Source organism: Haemorhous mexicanus, chromosome 30 (assembly GCF_027477595.1).
Source record: "Haemorhous mexicanus isolate bHaeMex1 chromosome 30, bHaeMex1.pri, whole genome shotgun sequence".
Taxonomy (NCBI): Eukaryota; Metazoa; Chordata; class Aves; order Passeriformes; family Fringillidae; genus Haemorhous; species Haemorhous mexicanus.
Genome location: NC_082370.1, coordinates 2,085,367 through 2,107,832, shown reverse-complemented (window position 1 = coordinate 2,107,832; position 22,466 = coordinate 2,085,367). Strand labels below are relative to the sequence as shown.

The 22,466-nt window shown below is 62.2% G+C and overlaps 1 protein-coding gene across 1 annotated transcript; it reads right to left on the bottom strand.

Moving 5' to 3' along the window:
- Positions 1 to 570: 570 nt before the first annotated feature.
- Positions 571 to 21,167, bottom strand: LZTS1 (leucine zipper tumor suppressor 1). Its single transcript, XM_059870583.1, has 4 exons — positions 21,090 to 21,167; positions 6,122 to 6,531; positions 4,940 to 5,764; positions 571 to 3,972 (listed from the first exon to the last, which is right to left on the bottom strand). The coding sequence occupies exons 2-4, from the start codon at positions 6,470 to 6,472 to the stop codon at positions 3,313 to 3,315; spliced, it is 1,836 nt and encodes a 611-aa protein (XP_059726566.1). The 5' UTR covers positions 6,473 to 6,531; positions 21,090 to 21,167; the 3' UTR covers positions 571 to 3,312.
- Positions 21,168 to 22,466: the final 1,299 nt, after the last annotated feature.

Below are 22,466 nucleotides of genomic sequence, written 5' to 3'. Positions count from 1 at the left end.
CAGCCACGCTCCACCTCTCCCTCGGGAACTGTTTTCCCTGGATCTCCTCAGGGTCGGGACCTGCCTGCTCAGGGATGCTGGGCGTGAAATCCAGGCCCCCCTGCAGGGTCTGGGAGGATTATCCCACCCTCCCTGATCTGCCCGAGCCCAATCCCTGCTTCTCCATGCTCGGGTTATCCCAGCTGCAGAGCAGAGATAACTCCGGGCTGGAAAAAGCAGGGCCAGGTGCAGGGACATCCCCAGAGGGGACTCTGGTTTGCTGTGATAAATTCACAGAATCCCAGAATCCCAGAATGATGAGGTTGGAAGTGACCTCTGAGATCAAGTCCAACCTGTGCCCCAACACCTCACCCAGCCCACAGCACCCAGTGCCATGTCCAGTCTTTTTTAAACACACCCAGAGATGGTGATTCTGCACCTCCCTGGGGGGAGAATTCCAGTGCTTTGTTATTCTTTGGGTGAAAAATTTCTTCCTAATATTCAACCTGTCCCTTCCCTGTGTCCTCTTCTGGTGGCTCGGGCATGGAGAATCCCCACACCACCAACGAGCACCTGCAGAGAGAGGCTGGGGAAGTTTTAAAAAATTTATTTATAAATAAAACCATAAAATTAACCAGTAGTTTACATCAGTCACCAGAAAGAACATCCAAAAAAATCAACAAAACCAACCAAAAAAAAAAAAAACCTGCAGAAAAATAACTCTCTGTCCAGGCCGGGACCTGGAGCGACACACCTGGAATGCGACGGGCACACACAGCGCGGTTGTGCAAAGGCAGCACGGCGAGGCCTCTGGAGATCACATCACAGAGCTGGGGGGACACGGGGCCGAGGGGACACGCCTGGGGACAGGGGCAGGGACGGTGCCACCGCGGCCGGCGGGAGCAGGAGGGGGAATTGCCGCCATGGGGCGAGGTCGGGACGGGCTCTGCTCCCCGCGGCTCCCGGGCGGGGCTGCGCCGGTATCGGGGGGAGGCACAAAATTCCTCCCGGCCTCGCTGCCCCTGATCCTTCAGCTTTCCAAACATCCTTCGGCTGGGCAGGGGCTGGGCAGGGGCTGGGCAGGGCTGGGCATGGGGATGGGCAGGGCTGGGCAGGGCAGGGCTGGGCTGGGCAGGGCTGGGCTGGCCCCAGGGGGCACCCGCAGGAGCCTGAGGTTGGCTTGTCCAGCGGGCCGGGGGTGGGCATCGCTTGTGCCGGTGCCAGCATGGGCTGGGCAGTGCCAGGACTGGCTGGGCAGTGCCAGACCCGGCTGGGCAGTGCCAGGTATGGCTGGGCAGTACTAGGCTCAGCTGGGCAGTGCCAGGACTGGCTGGGCAGTGCCAGACCCAGCTGGACAGTGCCAGGACTGGCCAGGCAGTGCCAAGAGTGGCTGGGCAGTGCCAGACCCGGCTGGGCAGTGCCAGGACTGGCCAGGCAGTGCCAAGAGTGGCTGGGCAGTGCCAGACCCGGCTGGGCAGTGCCAGGTATGGCTGGGCAGTACTAGGCTCAGCTGGACAATGCCAGGTATGGCTGGGCAGTGCCAGACCCAGCTGGACAGTGCCAGGACTGGCCAGGCAGTGCCAAGAGTGGCTGGGCAGTGCCAGGAGTGGCTGGGCAGTGGCAGGCCTAGCTGGGCAGTGCCAGACCCAGCTGGGCAGTGCCAGAACTGTCTGGGCAGTGCCAGGTATGGCTGGACAGTACTAGGCTCAGCTGGACAATGCCAGGCCCAACTAGGCAGTGCCAGGACTGGCTGGGCAGTGCCAGGAAGAGTTGGGCAGTGCCAGGCCAGGCTGGGCAGTGCCAGGAAGAGCTGGTCAGTGCCAGAAATGGCTGGGCAGTACGAGACTGGATGGGCAGTACCAGACCCAGCTGGGCAGTGCCAGGACTGGCCAGGCAGTGCCAAGAAAGGCTGAGCAGTGCCAGGACCGGCTGGACAGTGCCAGACCCAGCTGGGCAGTGCCAGGCCCAGCCAGGAGAGCTGGGGCAGTGGTTTGGGGTGCTTAGGCCTGGGCACAGAAGGCACAGACTGGTTCCTGTGTGTCACTTTTCCAGGCTGCAGTGGCATGAGGGATGTGGAATTTTGCACAGCTCGGAGCCCGTGGCCGAATTGGCGGCGTTGGGATTGTGCAAGAACCCCCCCCCAAGAGCCCTGGAATGGGGCAGTGGGTAAATAATTGCAGCAAAAATATCATTGCACTGGCACAGAGGGGTCCCCTGGGGCCCCCACCCCACCAACTGGGTCCTGCTGGTTCCCTCCCCAGTCAGGGGGACACGAGGGTCACCAGCAGGGCCACCTCGTTATCTGTGGAGCCACTCACTGGTGGCAGGAGGAACTTTTAAGAGCTGGGGTAGAAATTAAGGTGGAAGTGGTTGGTTTGGGGTGTTTAACCAGCCCCCCTTGGCCGGATCCCACGGGATCGCGGCATGGGAGGAGATAAGGCAGCCGGGGCTCCCGGGAGGGACAGCCCCAGCGAGTGCAGGGGGCTCTGGGGTGAACACAAACCCCAATCCCTGGTCAGACCGTGGCTGGGACATTCCTGTGAATCCTCAGATCCAGCTGCTGTCTGGCAGCCGGGAGAAGGGATGGAGTCCTTGGCCGTGGGAGCTGGGAATGCCAGCAGAGGGAGGGCGGTGGGTGCTGTGGGTGCAGTGCAGGGGGGCTGTGCTCGGACTGAATGGGGAGTTCAGGGGGATCTCAGGGGGATCTCAGCATGATTTCGGCGAGTTGGGCCGTACTGGGGGGGTGTGAGCAGGTGGGGACCTTCCTGAGGCCCTCATGGGCTGGCAGGGGTGGATGTGGCAGTGGCAGGAGGTGGCTCTGTGCTCCCACGGTGCCGAAGGAGGGTGAGGAGGAGTGGGAGCTTCCTCCAGGGAGCTGGGGCTGATTCCTGCCACCATCAGCAGGCAGGACGGTGCTGGGCCATCCCCAGAGCTGGGCACACACTGGGGATGAGTCCTGCCACCATCAGCAGGCAGGACAGTGCTGTGCCATCCCCGGAGCTGTGCCATTCCCAGAGCTGTGCCATCCCCAGAGCTGTGCCATTCCCAGAGCTGTGCCATCCCCGGAGCAGGGCTGGGCCGGGTTCCCCAAGCCTGGAGCAGAGCATCCCCTGGGCGCTGGGCACAGATGGCAGAGAATTCCCTGGAGTCCTGATCCCTGCCCGGGGGCAGAGGGGGCAGTGCCGGGGGAGCTGCGGGCACGTCACCATTGGCACGAGTGGCTTGGTCACCTCTGGAACACGACGGGCGGCGGAGGGAAGGGGGAACACGGCTCACCTCGGCTGCACGGGGGGCCGAGCGGCTCGGGAGGGAGGGGACAGCTCCCCCGGCGGCTCAGATCTCGGTGGCGATGATGTCCTCGTAGGGGACATCGGCGCCGGGGATCTCCAGCTCGATGGGCTCCTTGCCGTCCTCGCCCGCCGCCAGCTGCTGCAGCATCTTCTCCAGGCTCTGGTTCCTCTTGTACATGTGCAGGTAGCTCTGCTGCAGCTGCTTCTGGTAGTGGATCACCTTCTCCTTCTCCTCCTTCCACGTCTGCCGCTCGTGCTGGAAGCTGCAGCTCATCTGCTCGTTGTTGTCGCGTTCCGCCTTGAGCTCCGCCCGCAGCCTCTCCAGCTGCCCCTGCAGGGCCTGGGCATCGTCCCCGCCCGGCCGGGGCCCCTGGCGGGCCTCGCTGAGCTGCTCCCGCAGCGCGGCCAGCTCGGAGCGCAGCTCCAGGATCTCCTGCTCCAGCAGGTTCACCTTCTCCCGCAGCAGCTCCGACTCGTTCTTCTTGCGCTGCAGCTCGTTCTCGCACACCTCCAGCTCCATGGCCTTGGTGCGCAGCGACACCTCCAGCTCCTGGCTCTTCATCTCCAGCCCCTCCATCTTCAGCCTCACCTCCTTCAGCTGCGCCTTCAGGCTCAGGATCTCCGTGGTCTTGGTGGTGAGCTCGGTCTGCGACTCCTTCAGCTGCTGCTTCAGCAGCGAGATCTCCCCGGATTTCTGGCACACCTGGGGGGGGAACACCTGAGTTAGGGCTGGACCACAGGGAAAGGGCAGGGAACCCCCTGTGTGCTGCTCTGGGACACGAAATAAAACCACTCACACATGCTGGAACCTCCAAGGTAGAAAGAAGGGCAGTTTAATTTCTGACTCTAACATTTATAGGCTCTCAAAAGTGACAGTGGATTGGAGGGTGACAGTGCCACCTCTCCAATGACACTGGACAAACCAACAGTCTATTAAATTTCTCTTCCTCTAGAAGAGAATGTAAAACAATAATTATTTACAGAAACGTGTGTGAGAAGGTTTGTTACAAAAATGTAAAGATCAGAAGATTTAGAAGAACTTAGAGGAACAGGGTACCCCGTGTGAGCCGGGCACAGCTGGGGTGCAGCACCTGGAGACCCCAAATTTAATTTTTTTACCGTTATTTTTTAGAATCATAATTTAATTACAATTATTATTTATAATTAATACTACATTCAATAATATTGCATTTATTTAATGTGGTATTAATTGTAAATATTAATATTATATATTAATTTATACTTGATATACCTCTTCCCAATTGTTGGAATTTCCAGCAGATTAACGGTGTCTGCTCAGCATTACCAAGGAGTGAGTAAATTCAGCTTAAGCAGAGAGTGGAAGGTTTTACTGCTCCCTAACACACGGCCATGGCAAGCCCAAGGAGTTCCTGTTTCCTTGTGGCAAGGCAGTTTCACAGCTCCCGTGGGGCAGGAAAGCCCGAGCTGGGTTTGCCGAGTTATTTCAATGCCTGAGGGGTTTGTGCTGTGCTTGTTCCCTTGGGAAGGGTTCAGGGGGGCAGGGAGAGCCTCAGTCCCACTGCCCTGGGGACAGCCTGGGGCTCTGCTGGGATCTCACATCCATCTGGGGTGGGCTGGGAAGGGCTGGGGGGTTTGGAGCTCTCCCCCTCCACGTCCCCCTCGCTCCTTGATCCCCCTTTGCCTCTCACCTCCCACTGCGTCTCCTCCAGCGCCGGGGCAAAGCTGGTCTTCTCCTTCTCGTAGGACCTCAGCTTGGTCTCCAGCAGGTTCTGCTCCTTCATGAGTTTCTCCAGCTCCTCCCGCAGCTGCTGCTTCTCCTGCTGCAGCTGGAACACCTGCAGGTGCAGCACCTGCTGCGTCCGCTGCGTTTTCTGCGAGGTTTGCTTGAGCTTGCTGTTGCATTTCTGCTTCAGCCCCTCCAGCTCCTCCTTGCAGCGCCGCTGCTTCTCCTCGTAGGCCTGGCAGGAGGTGATTTCCTTCTCCTCGAAGCTCGACTGCAGCTCCTGCAGCTCCCCCTCCCTCTCCAGCAGCTTCTGCTCCAGCTCCTGGATGGTGGATTCATCCGTGGCGATGGGCGAGCGCACGCAGGCGCTCTTCTCGGCGGCGGCGCGGTGCTGGGGGGCCTTGCCGGGGTTCAGGATCTTGTTGCCTCCGTCGGAGAAGGACATGGCCTTGAGGCTCATCATGTTGCTGTCCTGGATGATGGCACACTGCAGGATGTTGTGGGCAGAGCCCCCGAAGCGGCTGATGGGCCCCATGGGGGTGACCAGGGGCTCCAGCTGGTAGCTGCTGCTGGTGCTGTGCGTGGGCAGGCTGGACATGGAGTTGCGGCCGGAGTCGGACAGGCCCCCCGAGCACGGCAGCGGCCGCAGCTCCTGCTCCTTGGCCTTCTCCGGGGGGTGCAGCTGCTGGGCCAGGGGCCCCCCGCTCTCGGGGGACGAGTGCAGGATGGCCCCGGAGCGCGGCAGCACCGGCTTGAAGGCCGTGGGACGAGGCAGCGGCTTCTCCCCGCCCTGCCGGGGGGAGCGGAGCCGTCAGCACCGAGCGAGCCCCGCGTGTGTCCTCCCGCCCCTTCTGCCCCCCGGGACGGCACCCCCGCGGTGGGACAGTCCCCCCAGAGCTCGGGGCTGCTCAAGGGGAAGCTGCTGGCTAAAACTGCTGGGTTTGGAAATTAAAGGATGCGAATCCTTCGGGCCGTGCTGCCGATCCAAACTCCCGAAAGCTGCGGTGGCAGAGTGCCCGCAGCTGCCCCTGCTCTCCCTGAGCTTCCTCAGCCACCACAACCAACGCAACCCCGTGGTGGCACCTGCAGACGCTTTGGGGACAGTGGGACATCTCCCCGGCTCCCAGGGCCGCTTTTCCCCACTCACCACTTCCAGCTGGCTGGGGAAGGGCATCAGCTTCTGCGGCGTGGGCGTCCCGAAGTCCAGCCCGCTGGTCCCGGCGGGCACGCCCAGCTCCCCGCTGCCCAGCGCGGTGTAGTCCGGCCGCTGCGAGCCGTGCGCCTTCTGGCTGACCTTGATGTAAAAGAAATCCTCATTCTTGCTGCTCTTGGAGCCGGACTTGTGGCCGGAGTCCTGCGAGAAGCCGAAGCGGAGCAGCCCGTCCGAGTAGCGGTTGAGCTTTTTCAGGTGCGAGGACTTGCGGAGCTTGTACTGGGAGGCGCGGCAGTGCTTGCTGTGGAAGCTGTGGCCGGAGATGAGGCTGCTGACGCTGCCCATGCTGCTCCCGGCGCCGCCAGATCATAGCAGAGCCCGCGGTGAGGCCGGGAGCGCCGAGCCTGGGGACACGGGGACAGTGCGTGAGCCAGGAGAGGCCACCCGAGGGTGGCAGAGCTCCCCGCTTAGGGGGCTGAGTGTTAAAAATCGGTTAAAAAGTGTAAAATAGCTGATAGATTGTGAAGCACGTACTGTTAGTTCGGTTATTATATTGTAAAAGGGGTCGAGACCCAGGACATTGCTCTGGCTGCCCTGGAGGACTCCAGACCCTGGCAGGGGGCTCAGAGGCCTTGGCACGGAGTCAAAACCACCTGTGCCTTGGATTTTAGCCATGGAAACAATTCCCAACTTTGTGTGAGGAGTTACAAGCCACAAGAGTTTGAGCAGAATGACAGTGAATTTGTCACAGGGTGAAAATGTAGAATTTGGGGGATTTAGTATCATGAGCAAGATGGAGGAATCTGGGTGTGTCCTGTCCTCCTTCTCCTTCTCCTCCATCTCCTGCTGTGATGGTGACACTTCTGGATTGGTTTAGAGCACAGACAGACTGTCTAACACAGGTGACAGGGATTGGGAAATTATTGTAAATAAAGCACAGGTAGTTCTTGGTATAAAAAGCCAACAGCAGCCCAAGGGCAGGGGCTGTGCCCCAACCCGACCTGCTGGGCAGAGCTCAGCAGGGCAGAGAGAGAATGGAATAAAGAGAAAATAAACAGCCTTGGAAAGCAGAACCAACAATTCCCACATGTCCAGCTGGACATCAGGAAAAGGTTCTTTCTCAGAGGGTGGCCGGGCACTGGCCAGGCTCTGGCTGTGCTTGGGAGCATCCTGGATAAAGCCAGGAAATGGCTTGAAATGACTTTGATTTATTATTAATTTAAATGGCTTTTATGGAATATTTAATTAATTGAAGTGGATTTTTATCCATCCTGAATAAAGCCGGGAAAGTTCTCTAAAAACGCCCAGAGGAGGAAAAGGGATTTGTGGCCATTTTTAGATGTAATCCCAACAGGCTCCTGCATCTCCTGCCCGTTCCTGGCCAGGTCCCGGCTCCACAGCCTCTCCCGCATCCCTCTCCACTTCCCAGCGCTCCTCTTAACCTGCCTGAAAAGGGCTCCGCGAGCCTTAATTAGCGTTAATTGCCGTGCGGCCCTCGAGAGGCCCTGGGAGCGCTGAGCGCTGCCATCAGAGGCACGCGGAGCTCTCGGCTCCGAAAAACATAAATAAAATAAAGCCGCAGCTCCTGGTGGCCTGCGCGACACTCGGCTCTAGTGGGGACGCAGATCCAGCTCGGTAATTAGCGGGGAGGAGGGGGAGGGCGCGTAAATAAAATGAGCTGGGTGCTGTTTGCACTGGAGGAGGAGAGGTAGGGAAGGTTTCTGCTCCGTGCTGTGTTTGAGCAGCTCAGAGCTCCCACGGGGTGCTCCAGTCCTCTCCAGAGCTCCCCGGGCCGAGTTCTGGTGCTCCAAGCAGGACCTGGGGGTTAAACTGGGGGTGGGAGAGGGTTGGGTGGTGGAGGGGGTGTAGCAAGGCTGTGCCAGGGCCCCCTCACTGGCATATCCTCAATCCCAGAGTCAGACCGCTGTTTTCCCATTCCTCTTTTCCCACTCTTCTCTTTTCCCACCCCTCTTTCCCCCCCTCCTCTCTTTTCCCACCCCTCTTTTCCCATTTCTCTTTTCCCACCTCTGTTTTCCCACTCCTCTTTTCCCATTCCTCTTTCCCCACTTCTTTCCCATTCCTCCTTTCCCATTTCTCTTTTCCCACCCCTCTTCCCCCCCCTTCTCTTCTCCTCTTCCTCTCTTTTCCCACCCTTCTTTTCCCACTCTTCCTCTTCCCCCCTCTCTTTTCCTCCCACCCCTCTTTTCCCATTCCTAATTTCCCACCCCTCTTTTCCCATTCCTAATTTCCCACTCCTCCTCTTTCCCTTTTCTTCTCTTTTCCCACTCCTCCTCTTTCCCCCCTCCTCTCTTTTCCTCCCACCTCTCTTTTCCCACTCCCCTTTTCCCATTTCTGTTTTCCCACTCCTCTTTTCCCACCTCTCTTTTCCCACTCCCCTTTTCTCATTTCTCTTTTCCCACTCCCCTTTTCCCATTTCTCTTTTCCCACCCCTCTTTTCCCATTTCTCTTTTCCCACTCCCCTTTTCCCATTTCTCTTTTCCCATCCCTCTTTTCCCATTCCTCTTTTCCCACCCCTCTTTTCCCATTCCTAATTTCCCACTCCTCTCTTTCCCCACTCCCCTTTTCCCACTCCTGGCTCCGGCTGCTCCCAGCCCCACCCGCGCTCATCCCCCCCTTTATTTCCTCTCCTCTCCCCGTGCCCGAGGACCGGCTTGGCTGAAGGGCAGAGGGAGGACAGACAGACCGCCCGCCTAATCCCCAAATCCTTTTTTGGGAGATTAAGAGAAGCGAGAAAGGCCGGAGCGGCTGCCGGGACTCTGCAGATACGGCACAAGCTCTGGGAAGAGCAGGAGGGGAGGGATGGCTGCGGGGGACGCCACAATTGTCCCCACAATTGTCCCCACGGTTGTCCCCGCACAGCCCGTGCCGGTGCCTGCCGGGGGTGGAAGGCGCTGTGACAATGACACAGGTGCCACCTGTGCTGTCCCCGGGCAGCGCTCAGCGCTCAGCTCAGCCCCGGGCTGTGACATTTCTTTTCCTCGCACCCACAGCCCGTCCCTGTACATTTGTTTCCCCCCGGGGGGGTTTACACGCACGCACGGCGGGGCTGGGGGGGTTTGAGCCCCTGAAGAGGTCGGAGCCGCTCGCTGCCCCCTCGGGCTGAGGCCCCGCGGATTTTTGGGTGCCTGTGGGAGATGGGAGAAGCGGGGAGGCAGCGCTGGGACTTTCCAGCCTCTTGGCAGGAGGCGTTTCCAACATCCCCAGCCCTCCCACGCACGCCCGAGAGGGTTGGGCACGTTTTTCTTCTCCTTCCCTTTTAAAAACGAACATTTTTGAAAGGCGTGGGGGAGTTGGAATTCACGGGCAGCGATGGCAAAAAGAGGAGGCAGCAGAGCTAGGAGGGCACAGGAGCCCCAAGAGGGGTCAGAGCTGTCCCCTTTCCTCGTTCAGCACCTTCCCTGGGTGACATGCAGGGATGCTGAGGGGTTTGCTGAGCCACCAAAGCCCCTCACTGCGGACACTGTGGACATTCACACCCGAGAACTGCGCGGATAAATCGGGGCTGGGTGTTTGAGGGGGTTTGGCTGGGTCAGAGCGGGCGTCTTGTGAAGAGTGAAAGGGAAAAAAAATAAATGTAAATGATGCTGAGAGTGCAGGGAGTGAAAGCGGAGGTGTCCCGTGGGCAGCTGCGGGTGCACAGCTGGAAAGGGGGAGCGCAGCTGGAGAAGGGGGAGCACAGCTGGAGAGGGGGAGCACAGCTGGAGAGGGGGAGCGCAGCTGGAGAAGGGGGAGCACAGCTGGAGAGGGGGAGCACAGCTGGAAAGGGGGAGCACAGCTGGAGAGGGGGAGCACAGCTGGAGAGGGAGAGCGCAGCTGGAGAAGGGGAGCACAGCTGGAGAAGGGGAGCGCAGCTGGAGAGGGGGAGCGCAGCTGGAGAAGGGGGAGCGCAGCTGGAGAGGGGGAGCACAGCTGGAGAGGGGGAGCACAGCTGGAGAAGGGGAGCACAGCTGGAGAGGGGGAGCACAGCTGGAGAAGGGGAGCACAGCTGGAGAGGGGGAGCGCAGCTGGAGAGGGGGAGCGCAGCTGGAGAAGGGGGAGCGCAGCTGGAGAAGGGGGAGCACAGCTGGAGAAGGGGAGCACAGCTGGAGAGGGGGAGCACAGCTGGAGAGGGGGAGCACAGCTGGAGAAGGGGAGCGCAGCTGGAGAAGGGGGAGCACAGCTGGAGAAGGGGGAGCACAGCTGGAGAAGGGGAGCGCAGCTGGAGAGGGGGAGCACAGCTGGAGAGGGGGAGCACAGCTGGAGAAGGGGAGCGCAGCTGGAGAGGGGGAGCGCAGCTGGAGAAGGGGAGCACAGCTGGAGAGGGGGAGCGCAGCTGGAGAGGGGGAGCGCAGCTGGAGAGGGGGAGCACAGCTGGAGAAGGGGAGCACAGCTGGAGAAGGGGAGCGCAGCTGGAGAGGGGGAGCGCAGCTGGAGAGGGGGAGCACAGCTGGAGAAGGGGAGCACAGCTGGAGAGGGGGAGCGCAGCTGGAGAAGGGGAGCACAGCTGGAGAGGGGGAGCGCAGCTGGAGAGGGGGAGCGCAGCTGGAGAGGGGGAGCACAGCTGGAGAGGGGGAGCACAGCTGGAGAAGGGGGAGCGCAGCTGGAGAGGGGGAGCACAGCTGGAGAGGGGGAGCACAGCTGGAGAGGGGGAGCACAGCTGGAGAAGGGGAGCGCAGCTGGAGAAGGGGGAGCACAGCTGGAGAAGGGGGAGCACAGCTGGAGAAGGGGAGCGCAGCTGGAGAGGGGGAGCGCAGCTGGAGAGGGGGAGCACAGCTGGAGAAGGGGAGCACAGCTGGAGAGGGGGAGCGCAGCTGGAGAAGGGGAGCACAGCTGGAGAGGGGGAGCGCAGCTGGAGAGGGGGAGCGCAGCTGGAGAGGGGGAGCACAGCTGGAGAGGGGGAGCACAGCTGGAAAGGGGGAGCACAGCTGGAGAGGGGGAGCACAGCTGGAGAAGGGGAGCACAGCTGGAGAAGGGGAGCGCAGCTGGAGAGGGGGAGCACAGCTGGAGAGGGGGAGCACAGCTGGAGAAGGGGGAGCGCAGCTGGAGAGCACTGGAGGCCTGGGGGTGTGACACGGCCAGAAGTCACAAAACCACAGAATTAAAATTAAAGACCTTGGAGATCGAGTCCAAGCTGTGACCTAAAAGCGAGGGGGGTGACTGGACCTGCGGGTGGGGTCACGGCGATGCCACCGCACGGCCCGGCTGTCCCCAGAGCCCCTGGAGGTGATTACCCCGATCAATTAGCGAGCGCAGAGAGCCAGAGGAGGCTCCAGCGTGTCCCTGTCGCTCTGTGCCCGCAGCAAACGAGCCTCTCAAGGATCTTTTGTCGGCACCACGGCGGTGGCAGCAGCACGAGCCCCGTGTCCCCTCCCCGAGCAGCTCTGTGACCCTTCCAGGGGCTTCCAGCTCCCCCTGGATCCGGGAATCCCGGAACGGTCACGGTGGAGATCACCCAGAGCAGCTCCTGGGAGCGTGGGGGTCCTGGGGGGGCTGATCCCGACAAACAGCGCGGGCTGAACCCCGGGATGGGGGAAAACACGTGGATTCACCCACTCGGGCTTGTGCGGAGAGAGGGGGAAAAAAATGAATGGCATCTCATCAGCGCAGTCATGCCTACCCCGCACGTGGGAGCGCCGCTCTCCCCTGCCTCCTTCCCCCCGGAATTCAGCCTTATCTCCCTCAGTCTTATCTCCCTCAGCCTTTGAAGCTTTCCCCCTTCCCCGCTGCAGCAGCAGCCGCTTTCCCTGCGCCTTCCCGAGCAGGTTCCCCTGGCAGGAGCCGCGGTTTCCTGGCGGCCCCGCGGTGCTGCTCCGCTCCCTGCCGATCCTGTTCTTCCCCCCCTCTGGAATGCCAGCGCTTCCTTCTTCCCCGCGAGCTCTCGCCCCCGCCTTTTCCCTCCTGGATTATTATTCATCCTCGCCGTGCAGATGCTCCCACACATTTGGGTGTTTGTTGGGAGATGCTGGGGTAGCACGGAGCAGCTGCCAGGAGCCCGGCTTGGAGCTCAGCCTGAGCCTTCCTCTTCCCCCTTGTCCCACCTGGCCATCTGAGCCTTGGGGACACCGGGAATGTGGCCCTGGCGGGGAAAACTGGGAATTTCCATGGTGGAAAGTGCTACCTGGAGCAGCTGCATTGGGCTTTAGTGAAGGGAATGGCTCAGAGCAGAGCTTGGAGTGCAGCAATTGCACTGAGCTGGGCCTGGGAGCTGCACCAAACCCAGACTGAGCCTCCAGGACCCCCAAACGCTGCTGAACCCCCTGGGCTGAGGTGACAAAGCTGCCCTGGGCTGGGTGAGAGCATCTGCCCTGCTCAGCTCCAGCTCCTGCTGCTCTCCCTGGGCCCAGCTGGGGCCAGGCTCCCCAAACTCTGCTCTTTTAGCCTTCCAAACCCTGCTCTTATTGCTCCCCAAACCCTGCCGGTTTTAATCTCCAAACCCAGCTCTTTTTACTCTCCAACCCCTGCTCTTTTTGCTCTCCAAACCCTGCTCTTATTGCTCCCCAAACCCTGCCGTTTTTACTCTCCAAACCCTGCTGGTTTTGCTCCCCAAACCCTGCCCTTTTTGCTCCCTAAACCCTGTTTCTTTTGGCCTCCAAATTCTGCTTTTGTGTCTCCAAACCCTGCCGGTTTTATTCTCCAAACCCCGCTCTTTTTACTCCCCAAACCCTGCTGGTTTTAACTCTCCAGCTCTGCTCTTTTTACTCTCTAAACCCTGCCCTTTTTGCTCCCTAAACGCTGCTCATTTTGCCCTCCAAATTCTGCTTTTTTCCCTCCAAACCCTGCTGGTTTTACTCCCCAAACCCTACTGGTTTTACCCCCCAAACCCTGCTGGTTTTACTCCCCAAACCCTGCTGGTTTTACCCCCCAAACCCTGCTGGTTTTACTCCCCAAACCCTGCTGGTTTTACCCCCCAAACCCTGTTGGTTTTACTCTCCAAACCCTGCTGGTTTTACCCCCCAAACCCTGCTGGTTTTACCCCCCAAACCCTGTTGGTTTTACCCCCCAAACCCTGCTGGTTTTACTCTCCAAACCCTGCTGGTTTTACTCCCCAAACCCTGCTCTTTTTTCCCCTCCAAACCCTGCTCTTTTTGCTCCCCAAACAAACAGCAGCATCCAGCGCTCGGCGAGCCCCGGGCTCAGCCGACCGAGCCCCCAGCCCGTGCCCGAGCCCCTCCCGGCGCTGCTGGGGCTGAATTCAGCCCCTGCCCGGGCAGGCGCCGGCCTCGCGGTGCTCCTTTGTGCCTCGGGGCCCCACAACAAGGATTTCATTCACTGCCACCCATTGTCCCCGCTCATTCAGTGACATCCACCGCGCTGGTTTTGATCGCGGGCAGGCACAAAGCGCTCTCCATGCCATTAGCGAGGGGGGGGACACTCGTCGAGAAGAATAACCCGCCTCGGTGACACGTTCCAGCCACTCGAGTGGCCCGGGAGTCCATCACACTTGGTGTTCTGTCAATGAGCACCGGGAGAATTCGCAGCCGCCGCTCGTTAAGGGGAGCCTGTGCCAGGGGCTGGGTGGGCTCCGTGCCAGTGTGGCTCTGCCACTGTCCCCTGGCAGCTGGGCACCCCGCTGCAGGCCGGCGGGTGGGGGGGCGATTGCTCAATAGCAAAAAAAAAAAAAAAAAAAAAGAAAATAAGGGGAAAAAAAAAAAGGGTGGGGGGGGGGAAGGAAAAAAAAAGGGGGGGAAAGGTAAAAAAAAAAAAAAAGCAATCTACATCACACCAGTCCCTGCGGGAGGGTGGCTCAGGTCAAGGTCACTTAGAAAGCCAAAAATCATGGCTGAATTCAGCAGCAGCTTTGGGAAGGGCTCTGCGGGAGCCGCGGACACCCGAGGAGGGGCCGAGGTCCCGCCCGGGATGTGCCCACAAGCGGCCGCGCCGGGCGAGCAGGGTGGGACCATCCCCGGCGGGACGTGGGCGGCTCCGAGCCGCGTTTGGGGCAGAGCAGGGGGGGTTTCTGCGCTTCCCGCTGATTCACAGCCAGGAGCAGCTCCGGGGGTGCCACCCCACCCTCCCCGGGCACAGCGGGAGAGGCTCCCGGCCCTGCCCGGGGACGATTGCTCAACGCGCAGAAAATCGGTGTCAGCAGCGTCCCGTGACTTCCCGCGGCTCCTGTTCGCTCTCTGCGGCCTCAGCCCCGCGAATCCCCGGCCTAGGGAGGGGATCTGTCCCTCTCCTCTCTGCCCCGCAGCCCCCCAGGGGTGACACAAACCCTGAGAGGCCCCAGGCAGTGCCAGAACCCCCCTGGATCCTGCAGGGTCACAGCCCCTGGGAAAGCTGGGCTGAGGACAGGGCTGGGAAAGGGCTGGAAAAGGTTCTGGCCCAAAAGGGGCACGGCCCCGAGGCTGCCAGAGCTCCAGGGATGGGATTGTTGGGGCTCTGATCCCTGTTTGTCCCTCCCAGCTGAGGACATTCAGTGATCCTGGAATTAACTGGGATGCCACCAGATGGTGATGATGAGGGACTGAGCATCTTCACCCCCTCCCACGGCGTCCCCAAAAGTCACTCTGGGACTCTGCTGCTGCCAGGCCAGCCCTGGAGCTGCCCTGTGGGTGTGCCCTGAGCGAGGAGGATTCCTGGAGGCCAAAACCTCCCCAACTCTCCCCACACAGCTGTGGTTTGAGAGCTGCAGGGCCCAGGAAATCAGGATATTCCAGGAGCTGGACACAGCCCCGTGTGAGCCCGGGCAGGGGCTGCTCCCAGCTGGGAGGGATGGAGGGATGGAGGGATGGAGGGATGGATGGATGGATGGATGGATGGATGGATGGATGGATGGATGGATGGATGGATGGATGGATGGATGGATGGATGGTCCCTCCTGGACTCAGGGCAGCCTGAGAACATCCCAGGAGCTTGGGGATCCCAGCTCCACCCACCTCGGCTTGGCCTCCAGCTCTCCCTGCACCCAGCTGGGGCCAGACTCCCCAAACCTTGCACTTGTTGCTCCCCAAACCCTGCTATTTTTTCTCCCCAAACCCTGCTCTTTTTTCTCCCCAAACACTGCTCTTTTAGCCCTCCAAACCCTGCTATTTTTTCTCCCCAAACCCTGCCCTTTTTGCTCCCCAAACCCTGCCCTTTTGCCCTCCAAATTCTGCTCTTGGCTCTCCAAATCCTGCTGGTTTTGCCCTCCAAACCTTTTGCCCTTTCCATCCTCCCAACACCAACATTTGTGCCACAGCCCCCAGCCCTGCCTGGGAGAGCACAACCCGAATTCTTCCTCCCTCGTTTTTGGGTTAAATCCACTCCAGCCCCCCCTCCAGCTGGCAGCCCCGGCTCCACCACGTGCCAGAGCCTCCCGGTGCCACCCGGAGCTCCCCGGCTCTGTCCCCGCTGCTGTCGCCGGGCTTTGGGAGCTCGGTGATTCACAGAGCACCCACACGAGGCACATCAGTCATGCTCGGCTACAAAGGGAACGCGTGTGAGACACCGTTAAATATTCCTGGGGCGGAGAGAAAGATCCTTTCAGCTCCTGTAATTCCTCCCAGCATCTGGCTTTTCGCGCTAATGAGCGACTGAGACGGCAATTAGAGCCCTGCTAATTGGCAAGGCAGCAACGCCGCTCCCCGCTTTGCTTTGGGGACACCTGAAGGGTGACAGTGGCACCGCGGCCAGCCTGGGGGATTCACCCCCCTCCCGTGGGGAGCAGCCACGGCGCCAAATTTGGGGGCAATTTGGCCTCCCGGGGATGCTGTGGGGGACACCTCGCTGGAGGTGCCATCCCCGCAGGTGAGGAGCGGCCCCTCCTGCCCGGCCCTCCCGCAGTGGCCGGGATAATTGGAGATATTTAGGGATATTTTGGGATATTTTGGGAGCCGTCTGGGGCTGGCAGGTGGTGCCGGGGTTGGTGACAGCTGAGCCCGGCTTTCACTCGGGAGCCGCCAGGCCCCTGCTCGCACTTCTCTTCCCGAGCCTGCCCCGCACAATCTGCCGCGGGGGGAGCTGAAATTCCCGGCTCCGGGGGCTGCTTTGCCCCGGGAGGTTTCGGGGATGGATCCCTGAATTCCTGCCCGGGCAGCACCGACCCCGGCGGGGCTGGGGGTCCCGCAGCCTCCCCCGCGCCGTGCCCGGGCTCTGCCTGCTGGGAGGGCTTTGTCTGTCCGGCTAAAAATAGCAGGAACTTGGTGTCACTCGGCATGAGCCCGAAATACTTCTCCTCCCAGCTTGCCGCTGCTCACGTGGCTTCACCCCTGAATTATGGATAGAACCGGGATGAGGGGCAGCAAACCCATTTCCCTCGGGGTGAAACGAGGTGGTGGCACCAAGGGCTCCTTCCACAAACCCCAAACCTGCAGGAAATACCTGGGCCGAGGCTCTTTGTGCTGCACAACTCCCCCGGGCACAGGAGGGGAGCAGCATCCTCTCCATGTACAGGCAAAATTTAGCAGCGGTGCTCAGGCTGCCATGGAGACCGGGCTGTGTTTGCAATCTCCGCGCCTTTTATTGTCTCTCCCCCTCTGCAAAGCAGCCAGGAGCAGCAGGGCTGGCATTGCCTCGCTGGCATTGCCCCCCCCGGCACTGCCCCCCTGCTCCCGGTGGCCACAGCAGCCGGGCCACCCCCCCTGGGTGCCCTCTCTGCTCCTTCACCCCCTCTCAGGGCCACTTTGGGCACCTCCTGGCCTCTCTGGGGGCCAGAAAGCATATTCGGGCTCAGGTGGGGACCATGAGGGGCACGGGGCCACCCTCTGCTGTCCCCTCCTCCCTGTGCCCTGGGGACAGGCAGGAATGGGGGACAAGGGCTGGAATTGGGCTGGGTTGGGGCTTTTTCCTCCAGCCAAGGGCTGGACACTGCCTGAGAAACACGAGGGGGAGTCCCTAGCCCTGGCAGGAGCTGAAAGCCTCAAATTTCTGCCCCAGCCAGAGGGAAAACCTCTCCCAGGCAGGGCCTAAAGATCCTCCTCAAGCTAAGCCCGGTGCCAGGTCCAGGCTGGGCTTTGCTGTGGTTCCCTGTCTGTGGCACCAGCTACACCCAGCTGGGCTAAATTTGGGGATTTTTGTCCCTGCCTGGCACTCAGAGCTGAGGAAAGGCAGCTCCTCTCGTTGATGAGGAGCCAAGCTCGGTCCTGGCTGTGAGGAGCATCTGCTGCTGCTGTCTCCTCATCCCCAGCTCCTCTCTGCTTCCCAGAGTGTCACATCCCATCCCAAAGCTCCAATGCAGCAGCAGAAGGGGGAGGGAAAAAAGGCAAATTCAGTTCTTGCTTCCTATTTTCCTCTTCCTCTCCTTTCCAGACTTGGCCCGTGGTGAATTCCACCCCTTTAATGCCTGGCTGCCAAACAGAGCAGCTCTCCCAACAGGGAAATGTGCATCAAAGTTGCAGGGAATATTTAATTAACCTTTAAAGGAGCTCTTCCCTAAGTGGCTCACGGAGATGCCGCTGGATTGCTCTGAGACTCGGGAGGAGAAAAAGGAGCAGCAAAAGATCCAAACGTTCCTGGATCCTGAGCTGGAACCTCTGACCTTGCCTTGGGCAAGGGGCCAAATCCACAGCCCGGCACCCAGGGGAGCTGGGGGGACTCGAGGGGGACGCCTTGGGGTGGCAGCAGGGATTTTTGGGAGGTTTTCCTTCCCCAGGATCTCCCAGCTGCATCCTCTCCCTCTGCCAGGCCTCGGAGGATCCTCCCTCCTCCCACAGCAGAGCTCGGGGCCGAGGCTCTCCCAGAAAGGATAAAAACTCCCTTCAGGCAGGAGCTGCCTCTGCTGAGGGGATAAACAGGAATATTTCAGCCCGGGGGGGAAGTCCTGGCTGTGAGGAAGAGGAGGAAGAGGAGGAAGGGCTGGCTGGGAAGGCTGCAGGGGCACCACATTTGCTGCTGCAGGAACCCCAGCGCTGCTCGTGCAGGATTTGGCTCCCCAAATCCAGGGAACGGCCACGCCTGGCTCCCACAAGAAACCAGGAATTCCTTGGGCCCTCCTGCTCCCAGGGGCTTCTCCCGGCCAGGGGAGCAGCACAAAACCCCGGCAGGCAGCGGGGAAAGCCTTGGCTGGTGACCCACGTGCCGAATCTTTGTGCATTCCCTGCTATTTTTAACTAATCCCGAATGGAAGCCCTGCCCGGGGCTGCTGCTCCTGGCCTTGCTCCTTCTCTGCTGCTCCTGGAAAAACCCCCCGAGGGCAGCTGGCCGGCGAGGAACACCGAATAAATCAGGCAGGGGGTGGATTTGGGGCCTCCCAAGAGAGAGGATATTTATAAACACGCCAGGCAGAGCTCAGGGGGGACAGGAAAAATCCCCTCCAAATTTCCTGTCGGGGCTGAGCTGTCCCTGAGCAGGATGGAGCTCCCACAGCTCTGCCACGGAGCCACAGCCAGGCTGGGCTGCTCCAGGAGCAGTTTTAGGAGCAGTTTTAGCAGCAGGTTTTGCAGCAGCTCCAGGAATAGCTGCAGTGCTACTACGGATTCACACTTGGCCACGCAGCGCGGGCACCGAGCTCTGCCGGTGGCCCCGGGTGACTCCGTGTCCCGGGAAGGGCCCCTGGAGCTCGGCTCGGGCTCTCAGGGATTTCTGGGATGGTCCCAAGGATCAGATTCCTGCCCCAGCCCCGGCCAGGCCCTGCTGCTCTGTGCTGCCCATCTCTGCATGCCGCGGATGCCTCACCTGAGCCTCACCTGAGCCTCACCTGGGCATGACTGGACCTGCCTGCCGCAGACTGAGCCTTGCCGAGAGAGGGAAAAGAGGGATTTGGGGCCGAGGAGAGAGCGAGGGGTGCAGGAGGAGCTGGGACAGATCCCTGGGACAGATCGCCGGCCCCTCCACAGCGGAGCATCCCCCGCTGCCCCTCCTGCCCTGCACACCTGGGCATGGGACCGCAGCCCTGGCAGCCCCCGCGGCCGGGGGGCTCGGTGGGGGCTCTGGGCTGCTCCGGAGCTCTCATTTTGCTGCCTGAGCCTCGCCTGCCTTCGCCTCCCCCCCTCGGCAGCGCAGCCTGCCAGGAGCGGTGACTAACGGGTGGGAGGGACGGAGCGGCTCCGGCCCCGTCCAGCGGCCCCGCCGTGCCAGGGGGGCTCACCGGGCACAGCTGGGGGCTCCGGGGAGTCCCGCAGCGGGAGCCCGGAGCATCCCCGGAGCCGCGATTGTGAGGCTGAGTGCGCTTTTGCAGCTGCCATTAATTGCCCCCAACGCATTTCGCACTCGCAGCTCTTTGTGCCGCTCATTAATGGGCCTGGTAATTAATGGCCCGAGCGGAGCCCCGGCAAAACCTGGCTGGGGGCGCGGGGGTGAGCTGGACACAGGGAAGGGACAGAGTGTGACACTGGAAAAGCCTGGCTGGGGACTCAGAGGTGAGCTGGACACACTCAGGGAACAGAGGGTGACGCCGGCCAGGACTGGCACGGGAGGCTGGGCTGGCCAGGAGTCCCTGGCAGAGCTTCCCGGGGAAGGTAAATCAGCGCCTGCTTGATGGTGGAGGATTTTTTTTTCCCCTGCTGGTGGAAGAGGAGCTCTGGGGAGGGTTTGGGCAGCCATGGGGGCTCCTGTGGGAACCCACGGGCCTGCTCCCAAAAATGGGGCTGGCGCTGGTCCCTCCTGGCTGCCTGAGGCCCACGGGGGAGGAGAAGGTCACAGACCCCACTGTGAGCACAGGACACAGACAGAAACCCCTCCGGCCAAGGGGGTGCCACGGGGGGGTGGTGGCAGGAGGGGACAGCAGGAAAGCAAGCCCAGCTCCCCCGGGATGCACGGCAGGGATGCAGCTGTGCCACCCCTGCAGCGGGACCGAGGGATGGGGGCACATCCCTGGGGAGGGGGGCACCAGCACTGGGGCTCCCACACGACCCTCCCGTGGGGGTGGGACCGTCCTGCCACACCGGGGGGGGGGACCTGTCCCCTGAAGCAGGAGGGAGAGCCCAGGTCCCTCCGGAGATGTCACCGAGCAAACACGGCTCGGGTGGCTCAGCAGGGACGGGAATGTCGCCTGCCAGGACCTGTCCCCGCGCTCAGTCCCCCCAGGGAGCACCGGGCCGTGCGGATCTGTCCCCGAGCACTCGGTGTCACCGGCTGAGCGGTGACAGCCCGGCCGTGGCAGCGCTCCAGCGCCGCTTTTCCAGGCGAGATTAATCCCCGGCTTTCCAGGAGCTGCGCTGGCACCCGCGGGAGCTGCGCGGCCTCGGGGCGGCTCTGACCTCCCTCCCACGCCTTCCCCGGGCTGCAGAGCCCGGCCCGGAGCGGGGGCAGCCCCAGGAAAGGCCGGAGCCCTGGCAGGGGCGGCGGGACGGTGCTGCCGCATCCATCCAGGTGCGGTTGGCATTTCCCGCAGGGGTCCCCGCGCCAGGCGCGGCCCCCGCGCTCCTTCCTCCCCTCCCACGCAGCCGGCGCTGCCCGCGCAGCTCCAGCGGCGAAGAATTCCTGCAGGAGCAGGCAGCCCCTTGCCGGGATGGCTCCGAGCTGATGACAACAAACCAAAGGCATCCATCCGCTCTTTCCCTTCCTTCCCCTCCTTCCCGGGCACTCCGGGGCTCTGTAACCTGAGGCAGCCCGCACCGAGGTGCTGAACAGGCAGAATTTTCTCGCTGCCGTGTGAAAAGAAGTTTTCCAGACTTCAGAGGGAAGCGAAAAGCCAGAGCTGAGCCCCGGGGGAGCCGCGGGCGGCTCCGAGAGACCAAAGGGATGGGAGCCGGCAACCGGGGCGAGTCCAGCCGCTCTGCCGGGGCGATCCCGGCTCTTTGTGACCGAGCCCGAGCCCTGTCCCCGAGCCCCGTCCCCGCGGTGCCGCACCGGGAGGGAGCCGATGCGGGACATCCCCGGGGCCGCAGTGCCCGGCGGGGGGGGGGGGTCACCCCAAAGCCATCGCACTGCGGGGAGCCCCGACCGCGCATCTCAGCCCCTCCGGGTCCCCTCGGGGTTCCGTCAATGTCCCCGCAGCTCCCCGGGCAGCGTCCCCCGGTGCCGCCAGCGCTTCCCCCGCGCGTCCCCTCCGTGGCCCTGCCCGGACCCCCCCGGGCACGGCCCCCCGGTGTCCCCCCGTGCCCACCTCGGGTGGCCGCTGGCTCCTCGGCGCGGCGCGGGGCTCCGCGGGGCTGCCGGAGCCGGCCCGGCCGCAGCATCCCCGGCGCGGCGGCGGAGGAGGAGCCTGGACCCCGCGCCCGCGCACCGGGCCCGCCCCGGCGCAGCCCCCGGCTTTGTGCGCCGGCCCCCGGCCCCTCCTCCGCGCCCCCGGCCCCTCCTCCGGCCCCAGGCCCGGGCTGGGGCAGGAGCGGCGTTCTCTCCTCGGATGCTGAGCGAGGAGGGAGAGGGGCCCGCGGGTGGATCCGGGCTCGCCGGAGCTGGGGTTGGGTCCGGCGCCTCGGGAAGCGCTGCGGGAACGGAGCCGGGGAGCCCGCCCGGCCGGGAAAGGTCCGGGCTGAAGTTCCTGTTCTGCCGGATTCGGAGCGAGGACTTTGAGCTCCAAAATCCCGGCCTGGGCTGCGCCCGGCTCACGCCACAGCCGCTCCCGGTGGCAGCAGCAGGGACACGATCCCCGCGCCTCTGACCACCTGCAACCCGCTCGGGGGGCTGGAACTGCTGGGCCAGGGGCGACCTGATCCCTTCTGACCCCTCCTGGGCTCGCCGGAGTGCGAGGGACGCTCTAAAGGAAACCCCGAAGGTCTCTGCTAAATCCGTTCAGGTGGGCCCCGAGTTCTGGAGCCCGAGCAGGTTGTGCGTGGCCGCAGGTGAGGTTTGTCCTGCTCCCGATTTTCCAGCTCTGCGTCCTTCCCGTTGCTCGCAGGCAGGCTGGAACCGGGCTGGAGGTGCAGCGACGTTGCCACGTCCCTTCCGTCCCTGCCCACCGGCCCCTGGGGGGTTCGCCTCCTCCCCCTCACCTGGGGAGCCGCTCCCTGCCCGGATTTTCCTGCCCGGAGTTTTCCTGCCCGGAGTTTTCCGCCTGCCCCGCGCGGGGCCGGGGCGCTGACGCAGCGCTCAGGAATCCCCGGGCAGCTGGAGCCACATCTGGGCTTGTCCCGGCCACATCTGGGCTTGTCCCGGGCCTGGAGCGGCCCGGTCCGGTATGTGGGGAGGGTGGATGGCCCGAGCCAGAACAGGATCCCACTCTAGAATAGGATCCCCAGTTCCAGAACAGGATCCCATTCCAGAACAGGATCCCCCACTCCAGCACAGGATTCCCGTTCAGCAGAGGATGCCCCATTCCAGCCCAGGATCCCAATTCCAGCCCAGGATCCACATTCAGTCTCACACTGGGCTGCTGGGTGCCCATGGGATTGGGATGGTGTCTGTGGGATTAGGATCATCGTGTCCCATGGGATTGGGATCATCCTGTCCCATGAGAATGGGATCATTGTGCCCCACGGGGTTGGGATGGTGTCCCGTGGGACGGGGATGGTGTCCCACGGATGGATCTCCCTCCTCCGGC

What these genes read in the sequence shown, in the direction of transcription:
- LZTS1 (XM_059870583.1), bottom strand. Translation starts at nt 6,472, where the DNA reads ATGGGCAGCGTCAGCAGCCTCATCTCCGGCCACAGCTTCCACAGCAAG. An exon ending in TCCCCAGCCAGCTGGAAGTG is followed by an intron (nt 5,765 to 6,121) that starts GTGAGTGGGGAA and finishes TCCCCCCGGCAG; the next exon opens with GGCGGGGAGAAGCCGCTGCC. An exon ending in TGGAGGAGACGCAGTGGGAG is followed by an intron (nt 3,973 to 4,939) that starts GTGAGAGGCAAA and finishes TTCCCCCCCCAG; the next exon opens with GTGTGCCAGAAATCCGGGGA.